Source organism: Penicillium riverlandense, assembly GCF_028828495.1.
Source record: "Penicillium riverlandense strain IBT 135883 chromosome Unknown utg000009l_segment0_segment0, whole genome shotgun sequence".
Classification (NCBI taxonomy): domain Eukaryota; kingdom Fungi; phylum Ascomycota; class Eurotiomycetes; order Eurotiales; family Aspergillaceae; genus Penicillium; species Penicillium riverlandense.
Genome location: NW_026643200.1, coordinates 1,064,109 through 1,085,656, shown reverse-complemented (window position 1 = coordinate 1,085,656; position 21,548 = coordinate 1,064,109). Strand labels below are relative to the sequence as shown.

The 21,548-nt window shown below is 48.2% G+C and overlaps 7 protein-coding genes across 7 annotated transcripts; 4 read left to right on the top strand and 3 right to left on the bottom strand.

The window, feature by feature from the left end:
* Positions 1-165: 165 nt before the first annotated feature.
* N7474_010698 (CHAT domain-containing protein) lies at positions 166-4,173 on the bottom strand (the record flags this gene model as incomplete). The annotated part of the gene is made up of 1 exon (XM_057202108.1): positions 166-4,173. One exon carries the CDS (start codon positions 4,171-4,173, stop codon positions 166-168), a length of 4,008 nt encoding a protein of 1,335 aa, XP_057048379.1.
* A 601-nt stretch (positions 4,174-4,774) lies between these two features.
* Positions 4,775-8,453, bottom strand: N7474_010697 (uncharacterized protein; the record flags this gene model as incomplete). The annotated part of the gene is made up of 8 exons (XM_057202107.1): positions 4,775-4,989; positions 5,045-6,065; positions 6,114-6,245; positions 6,747-6,891; positions 6,964-7,073; positions 7,195-7,974; positions 8,058-8,300; positions 8,352-8,453. 8 exons carry the CDS (start codon positions 8,451-8,453, stop codon positions 4,775-4,777), a joined length of 2,748 nt encoding a protein of 915 aa, XP_057048378.1.
* Positions 8,454-9,365: 912 nt separating this feature from the next.
* Positions 9,366-9,704, bottom strand: N7474_010696 (uncharacterized protein; the record flags this gene model as incomplete). Its single annotated transcript, XM_057202106.1, has 1 exon — positions 9,366-9,704. The coding sequence occupies one exon, from the start codon at positions 9,702-9,704 to the stop codon at positions 9,366-9,368; it is 339 nt and encodes a 112-aa protein (XP_057048377.1).
* A 74-nt stretch (positions 9,705-9,778) lies between these two features.
* N7474_010695 (uncharacterized protein) lies at positions 9,779-10,866 on the top strand (the record flags this gene model as incomplete). The annotated part of the gene is made up of 3 exons (XM_057202105.1): positions 9,779-9,828; positions 9,876-10,060; positions 10,136-10,866. 3 exons carry the CDS (start codon positions 9,779-9,781, stop codon positions 10,864-10,866), a joined length of 966 nt encoding a protein of 321 aa, XP_057048376.1.
* A 3,090-nt stretch (positions 10,867-13,956) lies between these two features.
* Positions 13,957-15,310, top strand: N7474_010694 (uncharacterized protein; the record flags this gene model as incomplete). The annotated part of the gene is made up of 4 exons (XM_057202104.1): positions 13,957-14,309; positions 14,594-14,627; positions 14,677-14,999; positions 15,061-15,310. 4 exons carry the CDS (start codon positions 13,957-13,959, stop codon positions 15,308-15,310), a joined length of 960 nt encoding a protein of 319 aa, XP_057048375.1.
* A 9-nt stretch (positions 15,311-15,319) lies between these two features.
* Positions 15,320-15,625, top strand: N7474_010693 (uncharacterized protein; the record flags this gene model as incomplete). The annotated part of the gene is given in 2 exon segments (XM_057202103.1): positions 15,320-15,442; positions 15,461-15,625. 2 exon segments carry the CDS (start codon positions 15,320-15,322, stop codon positions 15,623-15,625), a joined length of 288 nt encoding a protein of 95 aa, XP_057048374.1.
* A 46-nt stretch (positions 15,626-15,671) lies between these two features.
* On the top strand, positions 15,672-16,468 carry N7474_010692 (uncharacterized protein; the record flags this gene model as incomplete). Its single annotated transcript, XM_057202102.1, has 4 exons — positions 15,672-15,749; positions 15,852-15,920; positions 16,034-16,209; positions 16,291-16,468. The coding sequence occupies 4 exons, from the start codon at positions 15,672-15,674 to the stop codon at positions 16,466-16,468; spliced, it is 501 nt and encodes a 166-aa protein (XP_057048373.1).
* Between the last annotated feature and the right edge of the window lie 5,080 nt (positions 16,469-21,548).

Here is a 21,548-nt window from a genome sequence, read left to right as displayed (position 1 = left end):
AATTTTAAAGCTAGCGAGTGCACTATACCGCTAGCTCTACAAGGGTATCAGCAGCGCGTGATGATGAGCAAATTGAGATGCAGTGTCTCTCGTTGGCTTTTTCTAAAAAGAAGAAAAAAGTCGCTCGAAGTTAGAATCGAGCTATTTCCCTTATCAATTAAACGGCTAGGAATCCTCATGGACAAACCGGAAACCTCCATATCCGACCAGAGTAAACGGAGCCCAGTAAAACGGACTCGACCAATCCAATTGGTCGATAATCATTTTCATCGTAGAAAGCAGAAATTCCGCATCAGGCACAAACTCAGCCGGACGTTGGCCCTCCACTTCCGTATCAGACCAATTTTCTAGCAGCCCATCCAAAAGTATACCGGCCTTCTCTCCATCAAGCTGCAATAGCTCCATTTGGGACTTCCGCATAAGCTCTGCAACAGAAAGCTGTGGCATACTTCTCAGATGGCGATAGAACAATGTCATAATCAACATGGAACCAAAGTCGCTCACTTTCCAGAGAGACCCAACATAAGCTTGGCAGCCAGTGCTCAGAACCACGTGGGAGAATCCAAGCACTTCATTACTTAGAGTCGCTTTTCCGAGTCCGCTGAGACATGCCGCAAACACGAGAAGATGGACGCTGCTACGGATGGCAGACATGTCAATCACGCGAAATTCTTGACCCTCGCCAATTGAAATCGACGAAAGCAGAGGGTTACGGTAGTTGACATCTCCGTGGGTTCCGACGTGCATGATCAACGAGCCGCCTTTGACGTACTCTCGAAATTCATCTCGCGTCATGTGAGATGCCTCAATAGGCCACGTTGCAAATGTGCGGGCTATATTGATGGCTTCGATTCCTGCCATGTGGAGGCTGGCCTCTTTGTTACTTCGTGTTGGATTTTCGGATGATTCTTTAGTGGGTGATTTGGCAAGAACGGATACCGTTGGTGTCATCGAGGCCGACCTTCTCCGGGAGAGGTGATGGAGCACACTCAGACTGGGGACTTGCGAGACCCCGGCGTGCATGATAAGTGGCTTCTCATCGAATACAAGGCTTGCAAATGGGAATGCTGTCATAGGATCAGACACTGAAAAAATGACGTGCGATTTCCTTCTGATTGTGTCTGCAAAGGGTTCCAGCAGCACTGCAGAGATCATCTGGGACAGCTTGTTGAGAGCATTTTTGCGTGCTTCCTCCTCTTCCCCAATGTATCCGGTCATATTGTGCATGATCTGCATTACCTGCATTACGGGCCTCCGGATATCAAAGACAGTCGTCGTTCCTTGATGCGTCTGTTGTATGCCGTCCCGAGTCACTGCAAATGAGATGAATCCACGGTGAGTAAAAGTAGCGTCTATTACCACGGAATGCTCATCGATGCTTTGATATAACAGTTTCGGCTCGATAGTAGAACTGGCGGTCTCGATGAAATCCGTCGCATAGGAGAGATTCCTGTCTCGTTCTAATTCATCGATATCCTTTCGCAGCTGCGAAACCTCTTGTTCCTGCTCTGAACTCAATTTCCTCAAAGAAAGCAGGGACCTTAAGAGTCTTCTTTTTTGGACTGATTCTGAGAGTGGTGTAGTATCAGGGACTCCAGTCATTCCAGGAATGTGGGTGGCTTGAGACTGTAGAGATTCGAGCACAGCCCGTGCTCTACTCATCTCAATAAACAGTAGGGCATGTTCAGACCATGAAATATCATCAAAATGCCCATGCTCGTATGCTGATATAAAACTCACGGGGACCCCTGAGCTTTCCCATCTCAAACAAAGACGTGCGAGGTTCATATAAACCTCTACAGACCACCCCTGACCGGAACTGCCAATCCTAGCATCCAAATCTTTCGTCTGGATACGACAAGTTTCAAGGATTTGACGAGCTTCGAGTAGCTTTGCAAAGCAAATCTCAGGTTCTTGATCTTTCATGATTTGTGCATAGTAACTGAGTCGTTGGGAGTAATCCATTGCACTCTCGGTCATCGTTTCAAAGAAGGGAGGCCAGATCTTTATGATCATATCGACAAGTCGCTGGGCTCGTTGCTTGTCCCCTGAAAATACAGCCATGATCAATGCGACCTGGGCATTCAAAGAAAATCCGGATTGAATACCGATTCCTTGCTGGAATTCCTCCAGTCTATCGTTGAACAATTCGTTATCATCAATAGTGTCAAAAATCTCACGGGCTTTGGCAGTATCGCCAATGCGATCACATGCCAGGATACGATAGAGATCTCTGCTATACTGCCTTTCCAGATCCGCGACCTCGTCCACAAAGCGGCGGAGGCTTGTCTCTGCTTTCAGGATATCGCCTTCATCCATCAGTCGGCGGAAGGTGTTATCCGCAGAAGCGTATCTCACCATGGCTGCATTCCAAGCTAAGCTTTTCCGCCATAGGCCCTTCACATTTTTTTCGGAAAAATGAGCATTAGGGTGAGTAAATCTCAGAATGTCGCCAGTTTCCAGTTTCTCGCGAAATGCAACGAAGCTCTCATCATGCTCAATCCAATAAGCCAGTTTGTTGTTCCATTCATTGAATCGCTGTATATCCTCACTCCGCAGATAAATGTTGTTCACTTCACTGCCGAAAGTCGACAACAATTGGAATTTACTCGTCGATATGGTGATACGGTCCGTCTGCAACGACGGTGTGTCCGGCGCCGATTGAATGATGGAGTCAAAGTGCTCAACAACTCCATCGACCATAGATAGCGCCTCCTCGATGAAGATTCGAGCTGCATCGACATTCCACATTTCGTTCTGTACGTGTGCTCGGCAGACCACGGATTGGAACAACGGAATCATGTCTCCGAGACGCTTGAATACTTCGTATGCACACTCCCATGCCAGCAAAGCAGTGTCCAAGTTCGAAAATTTGTACCATTCTTGATGCGCGTATCGGGATAAGATCATTCCAAGGCAGTGGGCCATTGTCTCGTTTTTTGCCTCAACGCCCCAAACTCCGATCGACGTCGCGATCGCTTTTATGTTGCCCGGATTTCCTCCCGTGATCCCTGTCAGAATCAGGTGTGTCTTCACCAGTTGAGCGTTCGCTTCATCTCTCCCAAAAAAATTGAGAGATTTCTGTAATTTGAGCTCGGACTCTGCGAGTAGGCCGAGCACCTGCTTGTTCAAGGGCCGTTCATGACGGGCCTTATTATGAAGACAACAGCCTTGTCGCAGTAGCACGGCAGCCTGACCGCGCTTGTTATTTGCTTCTCGAAACAGCTCTAAGGCAGAATCGTAAAGTTCTTTGACTCTGGGAACGTAATCATACTTAAGATCCAATTCAACCGGGTCCCACAAGGCATCGCTAAACGTGCAGCTGGTGACGTCGACAATAATCAGGTTCAGCGTGACGGGGCTGGCAAACGGAGGGCTTATAAGGTTATCTGCCTCTAGCAATTGGGCGTTGGCCATCTCCTCGTGATCTTCGAGTCTTTTGGATCTTTGGTATAGTTCTCGCAACAGGGCATCTGACGAAGGACTCTGGCTTGTGAGGTGCAACTCAGCGACCAGTCGGAACATGTATGTACCCATCCTGGTCACTCCGTAGGAATCGGCCTTGTCACGAAAATCAAGAAAAGTCTGAGCAACTTTCACAACTTTAGAGAGTTTGTCCTCGGCCGAGGTGGTCGCCTGGCGCATGGGACTGAGAGGGTGCAATAGTGTCGTGATATTCCTTGCTCGTGATGGATATCCGAGAACGGCATTCAAAACCAGAGACAATATTTGGTCACGGGGCAGGCTATGAGGTAAATACTTCTTGAAGTTGTCCATGAAGCTCTCTTGAATTTCAAAAGGGACGCTGGTGTTCCCGAGCATGGAAACGTTGACCGGTTTCCCATTCTCATGATAGAAGTGAAGTAGCGGGGGAAAGCGGCGGGTGTAGTCGGTTAAGACCTTATAGTTGGCATATCGTAGGCCCCATTCTTTGGGTAATTTATCGAGGAGATCTTTCAAGATCGCGAGGCTTTCATATGCATCTGCTGGCCTACCGGCAAGTACTGAATGTATGGCCGAACAACGAAGGTGCTCTGCGTAGACAGCAGGCTCCACCTCGGATATGTCAGGTTGCGTCTGCTGGAGATAATCCCAAGCAGCGTCCAGATCCCCAAGATACTCTTCTGCGAAGAGCGATCTGCCACAAAGATCGATGAAATGACCAAAATCCATTAGAGCTTTCGTGGACGGGCGAAAGAGTCTCTAAATTAGCCCTGCAACTGGAATTATGAAGCTCGATCTCGCTGAGCAGTTCCAAAAGCCCACTTACCTGAGGCCGGGTCAATATTATAAGCATGGTGGGCTCGGATGTGCCCGAAACTTCCAGTTTTCCACGCTATCATGAAACCCCGCGGGCGAATCGTCTAAAATTGCCCGATTAGAGTAAACGAATAAGCACAGGTTGGGCTGTGCCCCGCGAAGGCAGCAGAGTGAAATACACAGTAAATACTCTGGGAGCGGGACAAGCCATGCAAGATCTTCTTTCCTTGTGTGTTTTCTACAGAATTTTTATATCCAGCCTTGGCATTTTGTGAGACTAACAGTGCCAACAAATATGGGGCTTGGAGATGACTCCTTCCACCCCTGGTTGAATCGGTTGGAAGACCTAAAGGTAGGAATACTTTCACTGCCATATACAAAATGAAAATATCCTTTTCTTCGCAAATTATCTGCAAACTTCGAGCATACTAGATAAAAGCCCACAGCAGGTGGAACCAAGCAAATCCGCCGGGCGATCGGAAAACTGCAGCATAATTTCATGCAAGTCGACTGGTCAGCCTTTTTTGCCTTGGTGTGTTCTACGGGGTACCCGTTTAGGTCTTGGGTCGGCTTTTCGATGCGCCCAGGCGGGTTGGGTCGTGAGCGGGGTTTGGCGAGGCGTATGATGGACGGCGTAATAATCTGCAATCGCAAAATCCAGTGCATTTTCAACGACCTCACGCCTAAATGCCGGTCCAGGAAAAACGCAGATGGCTTTGCTGGAGAGGACTAAACACTGTCAGCGATCGCACGATGGTTCAGTATCAACTTCCCAGGGTCTCACCCTTAATGAAGGCGGTCACATCAAAGTGCAGTGAGGGAAAATAATCCAACTTTACACTAGTTTCCTGGGATAGTGCAGAGGTATTCTCTTGGAACTGGAACCCCTTCCTAGACAGGAGTTCTTGCACCCCATGAACATCCAACCACTCCGCACCAGTCTCGGCGTCAAATGCGTATCCCCAGGCCCTGGATAATGAGTCAGTTGGCTCTGTTGGAAAGTCAACTTCCCCGGAGCGCAGGAAAGTAAGCACTTTAGCCTGACGCTGAATACTTTGTGTATCTTCACTTTGGAACGCGTTGTAGAGACAAAGTGCCATCTGGTTTCGATTCGAAGCTGGTGGTATGAATCCAAATACCTCCTGGATCCTTAGGATATCTGACTGCCGGACTAATAGCTCGTATGCAGTTAGGCAGCACTGTTGAACCAAAAGCTGCATAAATTGCGTTTCTTCGCTTGAGTGTATGAATGGCTGAGTAACAAGGGGCAAGCTCGCGTGGGGAGACGGAAAGGGCAATGCCAAGTTATATCTGTTGCTGTTGAATTCCGTTGTTCTCGGGTCACCAAGTGGTGAGTCTGGAGGTAGTGATGATCCAAGAACCCATCGAGTTGGTCCATCAACTGAATTATCTATGGGCGTTTCGATGGCTTTTGACGGCAAGTCGCAATGCACTTCTTGTTGTCCTATATGCTGATGGTCGTCTGATTGGTCCATCCGCCAGCACTTGACAAAATCGGCCGCATTCTCACAGGCTTCGTTGTCGTCACTAACGCTGGGTACTGCTTGCGCCGCCTGCGCAAGAGCCAGGCATTGCCGGGTCGCCTTATGCAAGGCCGAGGCAATTTGCGAATAATTTTCGGGGGCTTTTGTGTCTAGCAATTGTTTGCTGAGACTAAGAAACGATTTGCTGATTTCTTGGGCTCCCCTTTCTAGCTCCTCCACACGGTTTGTCAAATTGCTGATTGTGTCGTCTTTCCGAATGCGATATGCCTGCTGTGCCCTGCGAAGCTGTTCTCGCCGTCTCTGTACAGGATGAGTTTAGGCGAGCTTCTTGGAGTAGCATAAACTCACCAGGGTGCGCTGCTGGGTGTCATTGAGTAGCGGGCGCCCTCGCTTACGGCTCCCCTGGCTCAACCGTATGGTATTGTCGCTTGCATCTGCCATCCTTTGGGCTCGATTAACAATTCCGCTATAAGTGTAGTTCTGTACGGGTTTAAGCCACGTCACAGTTCAAAGTTGATTTCAGGTTGACATTATTTTCATTGATGCGTGACGGCACAGACGTCGAATGCTTGCTGAATAATTCACTATTTTTGTGTTGAATAATCCAAAAAATAAAGTTAGCTATGCCAAGGCCACCAACCCACTCAACGCGGCTATGTTGGATAATCCAAACACCTGGCCGAGGCATCCGACTTTATTTTTTAGCTGCTCCTAACTACCAGTCCCTAGAAATGTGAGCCATGCTTCCACCGCATACTATATAATTCATTTACTATAAGCTCTTCATGAACGGCAGGAGGCTGCGAGAAAGGCGCAAAATCCAGAACTGTTAGTGGCTTCATGATGATCTAGTGGTTGGGGAATAGAAAAACGAAAGCATTGTCTCCACACATAGCCACTGTCTTTCACCACGTCTTTGAGCATAACAATAAATTCACCCATGTAATCGCAAGGCCATCATCCACGTTGAACATGTGCTACCGGTGCCAATTTCACGTTCAGGGCTGGCTTCTCCCACACGACATACGCGTCCTGGTTAATCCAGTTCCTGGAATCCGGAGCAATTTCCATATCAAAATTCCAGATCATACGAGCCAGAATCAGTCGCATTTCTGCATATGCCAGGCTATCGGAGATTCGTCAATGATCACGGTTCAACAGGTATTCTCAGGATCAAAATGCGCTGCGATCAACTCACTTTCGACCCAAGCAGTTGCGCGGACCCACGCTGAATGGCTGCACTGCGTTCCTCTTATCGGACTCAAATTCGGGCTCTCCCATGAATCTCTCAGGAATGAATTCTTTAGACTTATGGAAGTTTGCGTCAGACCGACTGGCGGCCAAAATCGGTACTCCGATAGATATATGCAACATTGTACGGTAAGTTTTCTCGACAGAACCAAGAGAATGGGGGGTTCGGTGCTCTTACGCCTCCGGGGTCCCATCGACCGCAAAGAAAATCGCCCTTGCCCTCAACCATGCGGGGGAAGCCGAAGGGAACAGGTGGATACATCCGCAAACCCTCATTCAAGACGGCTAGCGTATACGGAAGCTGGTTAACCGCCGACCAGGTAATCTCCCCTTCTGTCGCAAAAGCTCCTCGAATCTCTGCTTTCAACTTATCCATAACTCCAGGGACGGTGAGGATATAGTATGTCACACCGGATAGCAATGTAGCGGTGGTCTCAGAGCCGGCGATTATTAGCACGTAGGAATTAGAAACCAGCTCGTCCTCAGTCATGCCCTTGTCGACAGGCTGCTTGAGCACGTTGCTTAAGAAGTCGGGCCGGCCATTGTCTCCGGAACTAATACGGGCTTGAACCTTTTCGTGAGTCATCTTGTTCTGTGCTTTTTTCTCTTGTATTTTCTTCGGAACAATCCACTTCATCAGGTATCGGCCGAAGGGCAGACGGCGCATGATGTTAGCCCATGCTGCGGTTCGGAAGTGGCTAAAGATGACGGATACCCAGAAGTGGTACTTTGAATTCTCGAGACAGCCGAAGGATTCACCAAAGGCAAGATCACCAATGATGTCGAACGTCGTATAATTATACCAATTTGTCATATCGACTACCGTGCTTCCGGGGGTTGAGAGTTCGTGTAGCCGCTGGATCAACAGATCCATGTAGCCCTTAACGATAACTTCCTGTTTCTGGAGACTGGACTCGGAGAAGCCGTGTGCGAGAGATCGACGGTATCTCGTGTGCGTCTGGTCATCTGTTCGTAAGATGCTGGGGATATGGTTCGGCCCCACCGACACATGGCGCTGATCTTTGGGCTTTTGCGCCTTACCTGGGCGAATTGCGTAGAGTCTTTCCATGCATCCGGATTGATGATCGTCACTTCGCCCGGGGCAATGCGTACAACCTCGCCATATTTGGCATGCAATTTTTCTGCGTACAGGGGCAATTGTCCCTTTAAAATAGCGCGATATAGAGGAAAAGGCGTTGCTGCATTGAGCTTTGGGCCAGGAAAAGAGGCAAGCGGGTGAAAATAAAGGTTATAGCTCATCCAGGCGACAAATGCGCACAGGGACTGCTGTACTCAGCATACAATAGAAAAAGAATGGAACCAGATGCAACTAACGGTTAAGCCAAAGGCTCCAGATAGGATAACACCTGGACTGGTATTCGCAACGACTGCGGGGAGCATTGACCGGAGGGATCCCACGGTCGAGGACAAGGACATTGTTGAAGATTGGAATAGCGGACCTTTCACAGGTGGTCCAGGTTGTAGGAGCTGAATTATGTAATAGAGAGTCTCGATTTGCAAGAGAACTTGCAACTCATAACACTCCCATTGAATTCAAGTGCGGAAGCAATGACCTTAATAAATTTTGTAATCATTGTCCGGAAATTTGGTTCGGATATATACTCTCGATTATGATCGTTGTGAGTTGAATTAGATCTACCCGGCTGACATACCCCGAATGTGTGTGACAGCCTATGCATCTGATCATCATAAAGTTACGAAGACTATAGGTAGCATAAATTACCGAGAGAATATTCCGGTTGAGGGGAGTATCGTGCCAAGACGGGTCTGGTGTACATCACGTGATGCAATAATTGCGGGGATGGAGATTAGTGAGTTTCCCACGAATGCACGAGGCAATCCAAGACTAAATCACCATGGTCCCTCACGCTGGTATGTTGACTAAACCACAATTGTTATTGCACGTAATCAGAAGTGGCACAATAGAAGCAGAAGGCGTGCATGCAATAGGAGCACAGGAATGCTCTGTGTGTGGCGACACACGCGGAACTTGGAGCTGTCATCTTGAACTCCAGGGGCGAACGATCCGGATTCTCGAATTACATAATCGTATTCCTGCATCAAACATTATAGCTATAGATAGGCGCCTTGATTTATTACTTCTCCGGTTGTAATTGATTCGAGCTGCTGATCAAAGGTACGGCTGCTTAGGACGCCCAAGTATTCATTATATCTGGCTTCCGACAACGCTTACCCACGCGGCCTTCATGTACAGATCGACCGCCTCTGCCCATGATGACCACCACGTCTGGCACGTTCATGATAGCACATTTTTGTGACTTATATCGCAGATTAACTGCGGTTCCGAAATGAATAGCACTGATTGGTTTAGGAATTGTTGTATGTCCACATGTCCACAGCATCTTTCCAGGTCATGAAGAAGGGGTTTTGAAACGAAGCAACGCCTTGCTCCCCCAATTCATGGATCCAGGGATGGCCGCCCCGGGTCGAGGCGACGTGTTCTGAAGCGACGTTGTGGCCGTACCACCACCATCGGGCATGATCTTCAGGATTTGAGCTCAGAGGTGGGAGTCCGTATACCTCGATAACGCCAACTGAGAAGAAGCCCCGACAGTCATCACACCAAAAGCTTTCCGAGAGGTGAGCAGCGAGCGCTCGTGAGGCAGCAACACGCTTAGGACTCAGAGGAGCTTGTTGGTTGTGCATCAGAAAATGAACGAGCGACCACACTTGGTTAGGGTTGCGAGGAAAGCGTGGCTGCGTTGGCGAGAGCTTTGTTGATGTCCGAGCCAGGAACGTCGGCTTGGGCGACGCAATCCGAGGGACTTCCGTAAATATTGGGATCCGGAATCAGTTGCATAACTTCGTCGAAACTAGGTATTACATCGAAGAGTTGAGTCGGCCACAGGGCAGCGGCTATGTTGTAGATCCTATGCTGCGTAGCGAGCACACTCACGCCGACGTTGCTGGTGCGATTCCAATAGGCGCAGTCTCCGGCAGAGGCAATCTCGCCCGGATACAACAGGATAGCCCTGCGAAGAGCTTCCACCGTCTGCTCCATGGTTAGGCCGCCTTTTGGGGCATCATATTCTGTTCTCGGACACTGGGTAGAATCCCACCACGGACCAGCAAAGCAGGTATCGAGGGGCCGTTGGACCACGCAGGTCGAGGGGCGGACCTCAAACTCAGCACCAGTGCAGGTAAGTCCGGGACCGCAAACGAGCGGGCGAGGAAACGGCCAACCATTTTGTTCCCGGGCATAGTTCAGACCGAAGTCGGGTTCAAAAGGGCCAAACTCGAGCGGATTTCCAATGCAGCTCTCCTCCACCTTTCGGAATGTAACGCACCTGCCCCTCACAGGTTTCCAGGCTTCCGTCTTGGGTCCAAGTTTGATACCGTAGTCGCCGACAGTGCTGGCAACGCAATCAGCATTGTAGCTGGAGATCAATGCCTCGTCAGTAGAGTTCGCGACGAAATCGGCGACACTGAAGCAGTATTCCCATTGGGGAGTGGATCCGTCACGGGCCATGGCCCATGGGCCCCATCTCTCGTGGATGTCGATCATGCACCACTCATCAGACGAGCAGATACCAGGCTGTTCATAACAATCGGGTCGAGCTGGGACCGGACAATACACGTCCTCGCAAGTCAATTTGACAAGTTCTCCCTTTGCGGCCGTGCGGATGACAGTGACATTGCCGGTCGTGTCGGCGTAGGTGAGGTCTTGGCTTGCAATGCTACAACCGCCCTGAGTAAACCACATTCGCTGGCTGTCATCCGGCACTCCGCATTGGACACCGCCGTCGCTGTCCCATTTCTGGATGTTGGTGTCCGTTGGGTAACTTTGCCATACGCGCTCGTCCCGTAACATTGCCCAACGGTCCTGAACCGCGGCAGGCCAGGAAGCACGGTAGTGTTCTGGGTTCGAATGAACATTGCGACAGAACGTCGAAATGACGAGGGCGAGAAAGACGTTTCGTTGGCTGTGAGTAGCCCGAGTGCGTGGCAAAAATATCGATGCTACCATATTGGCGGACATTTTTTGGACTTGCAAAGCAAAGCGTCGCGTAATGAGTGTGTCCTTAGTGTTGGAAATTCGCACCAAATGTCATCCTGTAAAACTCCTTCCACAGGTAGACAAGCCTATATATACACAAGGGGGACACCAAGTACAGTTGCAAAACACTCCACGAAATCCACGCGTAGACCCATGCCGCGCATACAAGTTCCATTCCACGAGAGGTCTGCGGTCCTAGTTAGCTCGTGAGTCCAAGAGCCATCCATTCCATGGAAGGTTTCGTGGCGTCGACGGAATGTATTTGTGGCATGGCAACATCCCAAAGGGCGTTGATAAGGTACAGATACACAAGGAAGACCAGGTAAAGTAGAGTAATTGGCAACGAAGTCTCATATTCGTAGCGAGTGACAATGCACATCTTGTCGCAATGCACGTCATGTAATTAATCACAGCTACTAATCACTGCAGCTGATCTTGTTATCAAGGACCCCTCTGACCATCCGAGGCCAATCTCCATTTTCCGTGCCTGCCTTATAGCTTCTCGGGCGTGGACGATGGTGCTGCCTGGCGAGAATGTGCCAAGTCGGCAATGCAATTGGATTCTTTCTCAAGTCAGCATAACATTGCAACGCCGACTGAACTTTCTAGCCTATTAGGCTGCAACACAGACGGTTGACCACGCATCCTATGCAGCTCGTTCGGCACCAACGACCATTTGCCGCTGAAAGGTTAGGCAGACTTTGGAAGAGGTGGGCTCAGAGGCATGAAACCGGCGAGGGCACCTAGTTGCTCGTACCCTGCTCGCTAAGACCGATGTCTCTAGGCCTGTCCAATTTTTGCAAAACAAAAGCGTAAATCCTCCCTAACAGCTCCCTAAGCCCTAAGATCCACACCCCGATACTTTGGAACTAACTAGATAACTTCCCATCCCTAGATCCACCCCTTCCATTAGGAAACTAGGGCTGAAATTAAGTTTGCGCATAGATGAACTATTGCTCCATAACATACTAAATTTACAGACGCGTTGCCCGACTATTTGTAATGGTACCACGCTCGGGAAGCAAGCCCTCTAATCCCATTGGGGTCGCGCCCCACTTTTTTGCCTGATTCCTACTGGCCGCCCGACTGGTATCCAGGGCCCATTGTTCCTACCCCCATGGGGTAGGATACGCTCAGCGAATTCCTGGGGACTGTCAGCTGGACCCCCACCGGTGAGAAGCGACGAAACGACCAGGGGTAGGGAATTGTAGGAATCTCTAAGGAATCAGGCGAATTCCTGACTACTAGGCGAATTCCTAAACTACTAGTTGAATTCCTAGCTATTTGGGACCTGGCAGCCAGATCAGAAGAGAAAACGATGAAAGTATTAAATATGAGTGCTATGGACGACAGTTCCAAGTTGGAGAAGGAAAGAGGAAAGGAAAGAGGAAAGGAAAGAAGAACAGCTGTCGAGCACTAGCGGATAAGTGATCGGCCACTCATTACCTAGTAGTGTAATGCTGGAATGTGGTCAAAACCATCAACATAGAAGATGTCTGACATTCTGAATATAATTTAGCTACCCCTTTTATAGTACAGAACGTATAATAAGAGAAATCAACGCACAATGTCAAGAATGTCATAAACAAAAGCAGTTTAGTGCTGTACGAAACTTTTATACATGGGTCCACCATGGGTGGGATCCGGACACACCCCCTTAGTGCTCAACTGCACACTGTAATTCCCATTTGGGCTGGAACTTATGCAATTTTTGCTCTTATATGATGCGTTGAATGCCATTATCCCAAGCATTTCGACGAATGCCTGATGTTTTTGACCTCGTAGTGCCTTGGTGAGATCATTAGCTCCCATGCTGGCTGTATTCGTCCATTCCACCTAGACCTGGCACCTACCCGCCTACCCACGGGTGACCCTTAATGTCCTCAAAAAGGACAAATAGCTAGAAAACGTGTCTTACTTACTTTTGCACAAATTATGTAAAATCAGGGAGGTTCTCCGTGTATATTTCCATAACTTTCAATATAGAGAGATATTAAATTTGGAGAAAACCACTTTCCTTATCATACAAACTATTATTAAATAGAATAATAGTATACTAATTGTTAAGCTCCAAGTACATAGCCGTTAAGTAGCTTTGAACGCTTCTACGTTCTACAGATATACGCTACTATATATTAGGGAAAGGAAGGCTTATATCGTCGTTATCGTCCATATTTATAGCCTCTCGATCTTTAACGTTAAAAATTATCGTAAAAGACTATATAAGGAACTGCACATTAGGAGGCTATACCTTATATGCCTAATCCTCATTATCTTCCTTAGTATCACTAATTAGACTAAATATCTCGTCCCATTCCATTAGCCTCTATTGCAGCTACGGTCTCTTAGTGTGAGGGATACTCATATAGCGTAAGGCGATTCTACCACCTAAACAATTACTATTTGTGCCGGGGCAGCCGAAACTGGCTCCTTTCGTGGCCGAAAATGGCCTCTCCGGCACCACTCCCTCCACACACGCACCTATCCAGCCACGACCACGCACCCCACCCTCGGTCCCCTGTAACGGGAGGCGTAACGATCGATGCCCAGCCGTCGGCCCACCTGCCTGGCCTTCTACTCACCCTCCAGGGTGATTATTCCCTCCGCACCCACCACGTCGCTCCCTTGTCTTTCGCGGCGCCAAAAATGGCCACACTTTATCCAGCACTCATTGGCTATGCGGCCTTGTGGTCACCGGCCATAAAACCGCCCACTGCCGTCGTCCTGCTCTCCCTCGTTCGCCTTCATCTTTTCCTTCCTAGGCTCCCTCGTTCTCCTTCACGCTTCCGCCTCGCGCTCTTTTCCTTGCCCGCTAAGGGGCGTTCTCTTGCACTTTGAACGATAATCCTGTGCCCCCTGTCTACCGGGCTGTGCATCTTCTACTAACACGCCGATCCAAGTATGTCTCCTACGTACTCTGATGTCGAATTGTCGGACCAAGCACTAGAGGATGATAGTGACATATCCCGCGTGTCTTTTCGGCCGGACTATAGCGATAGCGATAAATCGGACGCCGATAAAGCCCCAGTTTCGACAACTCAGACTTCACCCGAGCCTTCACGGTCTCCTAAACACTATGACGGAGTCTCACGTAGCTCTAAACCCTCCGTGCGTGGTCCCGTTCGCTCTAGGAATTTACTAGATTTCAGTGACGATCCCGATGACGACACTGACGAGGACATTGCAAACATTCCTCTTGACTATGGGCGTTCTGAGAAAACTAAGGTTCGCGGGGTTCGAATTGAGCAACGCTGGTAGAAGTGGGCGAACCTTCAAAAGCTTGCCTTCTGATGCGTGCTGACATAACTAGGTACTGCCGAGTGAAGGCTAAAAGCCCTGATTCGCTTTCGAAATAGAATGACCCGACGGAGGCTCTTCGTTAGGTCACTCCCAATGATGTACATCGGTTTCTTAACTACTGCCTGAAACTTAAGTATGGCCAAGATGGTAGGCATTTGAAGGGAATAAACAAAGCTAGCGCCCTCAAAGCCGACTGGAAGAGTTTCTGAGGCTACTTTCGAAGAATAACCCGTACCAGGATCAGCCCTGAAGATAGCGAAGAGATTAATGTAGTAAGCTATACGTCCTCCTCTTACGACATTCGGAGCTAACGAAACCTAGGGAATTCGGAAACTGATCAACAAATTCGGGCTCAATCAACAAGAGCGAGGCAAAGAACTAGTCTATGTACAAGATCTGACCGAATTGAATGAGACCATTCTTCGAACCCAGGAAAGGCGATTTCATTTTGGATACGAGCGTATTCAAATGTGTCTCTTTAGCATGATTGGCATCTACACCGTGAATCGACTGAGTGCGCTGCTTTCGTTACAGCTCAAGCATCTGCAGTTCTCTATACAGAAGGATCCTCACGGTGGCCCTCCTGTGCTTCTAGTAGAGATCAGGTTAGAGCACACGAAGCGGTTCCTCGGGTCTGAAGCCATGTAGGTATACATTCCTCCCTAATCCTGAAGGCTCGGCGGTTGATTCTTTTTTTTTTTCTAGCAATACTTTTGCATTTCCTAAAATCATCGACGACCCCTCTCTTATCTTCAGCCCGCATGTATTCATCTTTGGTATCCTCTTCTGGCTACAAGCTTTTAAATCTCCAGCCCTTTCTTCTATAGAGAAACTTCGAAGTCTGTTTGTTCAAGGTGGTCGCCAGCAGATGCCACTCCCCTTGAAACCCGAGGTCGAGGATCGTTATATCTTTTGCAAGACAGAAGTCGTCAACGGGCGTCCGATTCTTCGGTAGGATCAACCCATGGTCGATGTCACTATGTCCGCTCGACTAAGGAATCTTAGAGAGATTCATAGTTGGCTTTATTCAATGTTTGCGCATCGTATGCGCTATGGTGGTAGAAAGATGTTGAATAATAGTGACGCGGTCAGCGAAGCATAGTAGAATCTAATCATGAAGCACGCGGATACCCGTACCTTCCTCAATCATTACCTTCCGCGACACGTTGATACGGACATGCAAAGTATGATGAACGGCCGCGAATCTAACAAATCTCTGATGCGTGTAATCACCCGCATGAGCAGGTGGATCGACACGAGGCGTCCTTAACACCTAATAACCGAGCAACGAGCATCGATCCGTGAACATCCTAAGTATGTCGAAGCGGTCCGACGATTGGAAGAGTAAACTAAAATTTGCATCTATGACCCGAGTGAACAAATGCGATCGCGACGTGATACTCTCGCACGCGATAAGCTCAATATGTTTGGCCGGCTAGAGAGGGCGTTAATATAGAAAGTTCGAAAGGAGTTTGACCGCGGATAGGCGAACATAGACATTGAGCGATAGCTCTCCGGAGCGGCTATCGACGACGAGGAAGCCAAGGACTCACTTCGAACAGATAGTATGTTGCTAGAGTAGATCAATCTTCTCGAGAAGTTGTTAACCTAGCCGACTTCCCATTCATTAGATGCGGAGTGGCAGAGACGAAATGCGGCTATCGTTGCAATCTCGTAGTACTGTGGTCACCTTAAAGGTAGGCCGTTGCGTAGACGGCGCAAACGAGTATCGCTAGGCGACGGGTCCGAAGAAGAACAGCTAGTTTCAACGGTCAGTCTAGCCATAAGAACTCCGGAAAACATAGCGCTATCGCTAGATGAAATGATTCTATTAGAAGCCGAGCATCATATCAGGTATGCAAGTCAACCCGAAAGATGTTTCTAATGCTTTGGAAATACCTAGGAGCCATTCTATACTCGAGTAAAGAAATAGAGCGAGTATAAGTCAACCTTGAGACATTTTCGAGAGAAACATTTAGATGATCGGAAATGTCTCATATGTAACGAAGATCTCTTACATGAGATACATCTTCGCAGGCACGCGCAGGATGTTCATCGTCTCAACACTCAACGGTCAGGTTGCAGTCCAGTGAAGAAGCGGCGGGGGGCCTGATCTCGGACTTGACGATCTACAAAGTAGCGCAAGCAAGAGCGCGCTTCAAAGTTTGTGGTTGGCCAGGGTGGCTCTTGACTTCTAGTAACGGGCACATGTTTAAAAAGCTATAGACAATGCTTTACAATACAGTACTTCTCTCTACTGTGATTCATTTGGTTGCCCTACTATGTCACTTCCGCTCCTCTATCGGTTTCGAGATGGCAAATATCAATCCACGTTTGATAGAATCCAATATCGCCACCATCACGATACCCTCGCCTTCTAGGTCATGCACTGAACTCTTGTGGCAACCTAGTAAAGTTTTAAGTGAAACTCATCCACCAGAACCTAGCCTAGCACTAGTGAACTGCAATATACTCTCCTGCAGCATGGTACAACTAGATTAAGTTCTACTTCGTTTACAGTATGCATAGTTTGCTGTACTGTAAACATTGTTATGATCACTCTTCCTGCTCTTTCTCAACTGATACTAATATATGCAACGCACATTAGTAATTTATCACTGACATCGCTAATACTACAACTGGCGGTTTACTCTCCGATTATGGCCACTGTCGCTTTGAAGCGCCCGCACGATTGATTCCATCCTCTGTTCCGGAAGGAAATACAAGTCCAATTAAGCTAGTGGTCTCGTGACTAGCATACGTCTGTCAGCTCGTATGTGTGTCCATTTGGAAGGGGGCCTTGGGGGCAGCCCGACTACACACACACACACAATTTATTTCAATGGATCATTTATCAATCTTATTTCCTATAATATCTCCAGTTCTACTTGTATATTCCGTTCCCATAGGAGACAGAGAACTACCTACTCTCCTGGATTTCTTCACCAAAAATGAAGAATCCTTATATTGCAACAACAATACTTCCCGCCGTTGGGTCCATTTCACATGATGTTATCTTCAACGGGACAGGTTTTGGAACCTACTACTACGATATTGCCCAGGTAGACGTTTGTGGTACCAGCTTCTCCAATCAGAATCTCGGTGACGTAGAGTGTAGTTTTGTCACAGGATTATCGTTAGATAATATTGACTCTAACTATGTTGTTGCAATGAACCACACCCAGCTTGTAAACGATCCAGCGAAATACTGCGGAAAGCGAGTAGTTGTCTCTGTCAACGGCCAGCCGTCTCCCCAGACTCTTTTTATTGGTGATGGCTGTACGCGTTGTGCACAAGGGTCCCGTACTGTCTGGAATCCCGAAAAAGCTGCAGGTCTTGATTTCAGTTACTCAGTACTGAATGAATTGATGGGAAACCAGGCATGTAATGACGGATATGCAAGGATAACATGGGAAATTCTTGATGACATTCTCTATAATTTCGATACCACGGACAGCGGAGCGTCACAGGGTCCAATATCAGCATCTGCAACCAAGTTCTGCTCTAAATAAGAAATAATAACCCAAAGTTTCTACACGGTGTGCTATACTGTATCTAGGCCACACAGAGATGATAACCAATAGCAGCCCTATGACCTTAATCAAAAGGCAATATGTTCCGGCAGGAACTGTTGAGGCTTTTAAGGAGCGGAAGTACGTCACCTAGGAGCGATGCTCTACTATGTAGTACATGTATATCCAATTACCACATTCTGTTAATTTTTTCTTACTAAACACCATCTCTACAGTACGAGGCATTGGAGGACTGTGCTTTCCTTCACCTGGCTGTGCTTAACCAATCATGGTTCACCGGCTGCTTGATGTCGCTTTGGAGGAATATACGACCGGCAGCAATCCCGGGTGAGTACAGCGTATGCGTGCGTGCGTGCGTGCCTGTGTGTGTGTGTGAAATCATTTACCCCGACCCATCGCTGAGCGATATGCAGGCTACTGCAACTATATATATCCTTCTATGTACATGTAGGGCGTCCCACTACCTGAAAGCGAACTTAGAGCCTCGTCAAGGCCTGCCGTGGCCTATTGCCGTTTTCGCTGTTAGGCTGCCCTCATGGCGCGCGACTTTGAAACCGTTCTGATGCCTCCGCAAAGTCCAGTACAGCCTCCACTGTGCTGGTTCGCGTGGCAGTGTTCTCCTTACCTACTTTACCTTCATCGTGGCCTCCCAGAAGAATCGACACGCTGTTGAACGCGTCGCCAACCTTCCTCCGTAGTTCCTGTCGTAAAGTTCTCAACCGCGGGCAGTCTACGAGCACGTGGACCACGGTTTTTCGTGCACCGCATACACACTTGTCTTCTTCGGCGTGGCCTCGGAGCTTGCGATATGTTGATATCCACGAGTGTCCCGTCCGCAGTTGTGTGAGCAAGTAGGCTCGGTTCCTTGGCAGGGAGCCGTATAACCGTCTAGTGTAGGTAGAGGGCAGCGCATTGTCGATTCTGCGAAGGTGACTTCGTGACTTCCCTTTTCGGACGTCTCCCATTCCTGTTTCCATTGTGCGCGGATGCGGTTGCGAATGTATGGTTTCTCCCTCGAAAGTAGAGGGCAGAATGGGTGTGTCTTCCCTGGACAGGCTGCGTCCTTCGCAAGTCGATTCGCTGCGTCATTCCAATTTTAAATCTTCGAGACTAGGTACAGTACTATCCTTGGACATCCATAGCAAATACAAGACTAGCGATCATCTGGTGAAACAAAAAGTTGTTGCAAGCGCTGCGACCAGCAGTTGAACAACTTAACCGAGTCTTTATGAGGACCTGGAATGTGCGGTCGGAAGCTTTCTGGATTTGGGGTGGATCCTCGTTCAACAGCCTATTTTTAATGGTGAACCTTCCGGATCTCGAAAATGAATGAAGGTTGCGATCAAACCAGCCTTCGTATTTTGCGTAGTTCAACGTCGAAATGACCGTGGCAATAAGCCCCTGGTTCGCGACCGAGTCGTTTCAGATCTTGAACTGTCAGATCTTGAACTGAAAAGGTGCGGCGGTCTTCAGCGGTGCCAGTTCTCACCGCGCCTCGCTCAGAAGATTCACCATTAAAGACTAGGCTGTTGAACGAGGATCCACAACAAGTTTGATATCTAAATTTTTTTACTAGGGGACCATCGGTTGAGGGCCAATTCAGAAGCTTTCGACTGCACTTTCTAGGTTCTCATAAAGACTTGATTAAATTGTTCCTGACCTCTTCTACGTCTACCGACAGTCTCACAAGGTGCCATTTATGACGATAAGAGCTCCAACTGATAATCAACACTGTGTTGTAATGATCATGATTTCAGAATGGCTTCGTCAATTGCGGAGCAGTCCGTGCAGCTGGGTTGTCTTCAAACAAGCGGGCAATCTTATACCGACTATCTTCCATTGACGAGCCCGAGCGTATTATGTCAACGACATGTTGTACATCGGAATTGTTAGAAACCCGAATCAGCTCTAGTAACTGATCTGCAAACTCTCGATAATATCTGAGTTCTTCTTCTACCTTCTTGGCAGAGACTTTGCGGCGTTTATCGAAACATTCGTCGAAAACGCAGGCTCGATTATACTTCCTGCACTCAAGGCAAGGAAAACCATCACTGCACTAATGAGAAAAACCAATGTGAGACAACGCAAAATAATCGACATACACAAGCGAAAGACCCATCTTCTTTCGATAGCGCTGGCACTTCTTACAGGCGATCGGGGCTCTTGTTTTCGCCGCCTTTGACGCTGTCTCTCCCCCGATTTGCTGCGCAATCTTTACGTCAATCGGCATTGGCAAACGAGGCCAAAGAGGTCTGAATTGCGGCATAGGTGAGCCCATAAGGAAATGGGTGTAAAAAGAATGAATGGTCAATAGGGGAAGACGAACGAAAGAATGACGGCGAACAAATCAACTTTTATTAGCCGGATGTGTACAGTAAGTAAGGGGTACGTAAAATATGCAGGGAGATCGACGTGGATGCAACACCCGGCCAATAGGAATTGACCACGGCTCGTCGCGACCAAGAAGACCAGGATCAAGCATTTACCCTGACGAGTTAGGCAGGTTTGACTCCAAGTGTAGCAGTGACCGCATGAGCTGAACTACACAATGCCAAAATGAACTTGTTGGAAGGTGCTCAATGTTGGCAAACCACTAGAAGATCGAATTTACAACGCTGTTCGAAGGATTTGGTTCTTCAATGCACACTTATAAATGCATACGAATCCACTCGTCTGCTAATTCCTAAGCAGAGCTACGCTTGCCCGGCTCCCACTGCAACATCTGCCGTATTAGGCGTAAAAAGCTCGCTTTGTCCTGCTAATTGCAGGCGTGTTGGGTCCACCGCACGGAGACAACGATACGGTCCGCCCAGAACCAGACGCGTGGTGGACCGCTTTTCGCCCGTTTAATCCGGGTGCGGTCATAGGGGAGAGAGAGAGGGTTTCAGGAAAGCGCGATATGATATGACGGTGGGTTGGGTTAACTTCAAAATACGAGAGTCACGAAACCTCAAAATATTCCAAATACAGACCTAATTCTCCTCCTATTCAACGTACACAATTATGTCTGCAAAATCACCCAGGCTAGTCAAATTGGTGCGCACCGTCGTCGCTCCTGGTAGTCGATCGTACATCTATCCATCCCTTTTTGTCATGTGACCTTTGCCAACCTTTTGGACACTCGAGTAGATGATGCGAGAAAATCTCGAAAGCATCTCTTCCCCAACATGACGCACCTCAAGATCCTCTAATGCTCATGACGTCCTATCAAAGAGTTTGAAGACAAGCGACCCTCCAATTTGAAACAATAGCCAGGAATGGAAGACTCATCCAATTGTTGTGATTTTGTTGTAGTCATAACATCGATTGGAAGCGATTCCTGGGGCAAGGTGGGGCGAGCATGTATCATGTGTCATTTCACGTGAAGATTGATCTCCTGAGGCCCATGCATCTCCTAATACTCTGCCAACCCCCAACCCTGCAAGCAAAATAGTTTTTTCACCCTGATTATTCGAAGATAGTACCCACAGATCTAGCCCCTATGGTTTACTGGAGGTATTATATAGGCGTCTATTATTCGTATAGGGACCCTAATAAGGCCACGAAAGAAATCAAGGCTATCTTAATTATATAGCTTCATCGAGTAAGATTTAGCCGTTCAGTTTTTAGTTGAAATAGCAAGGCGTTCGTGCATATTCAGCGATGTGTTTGTTACCTACT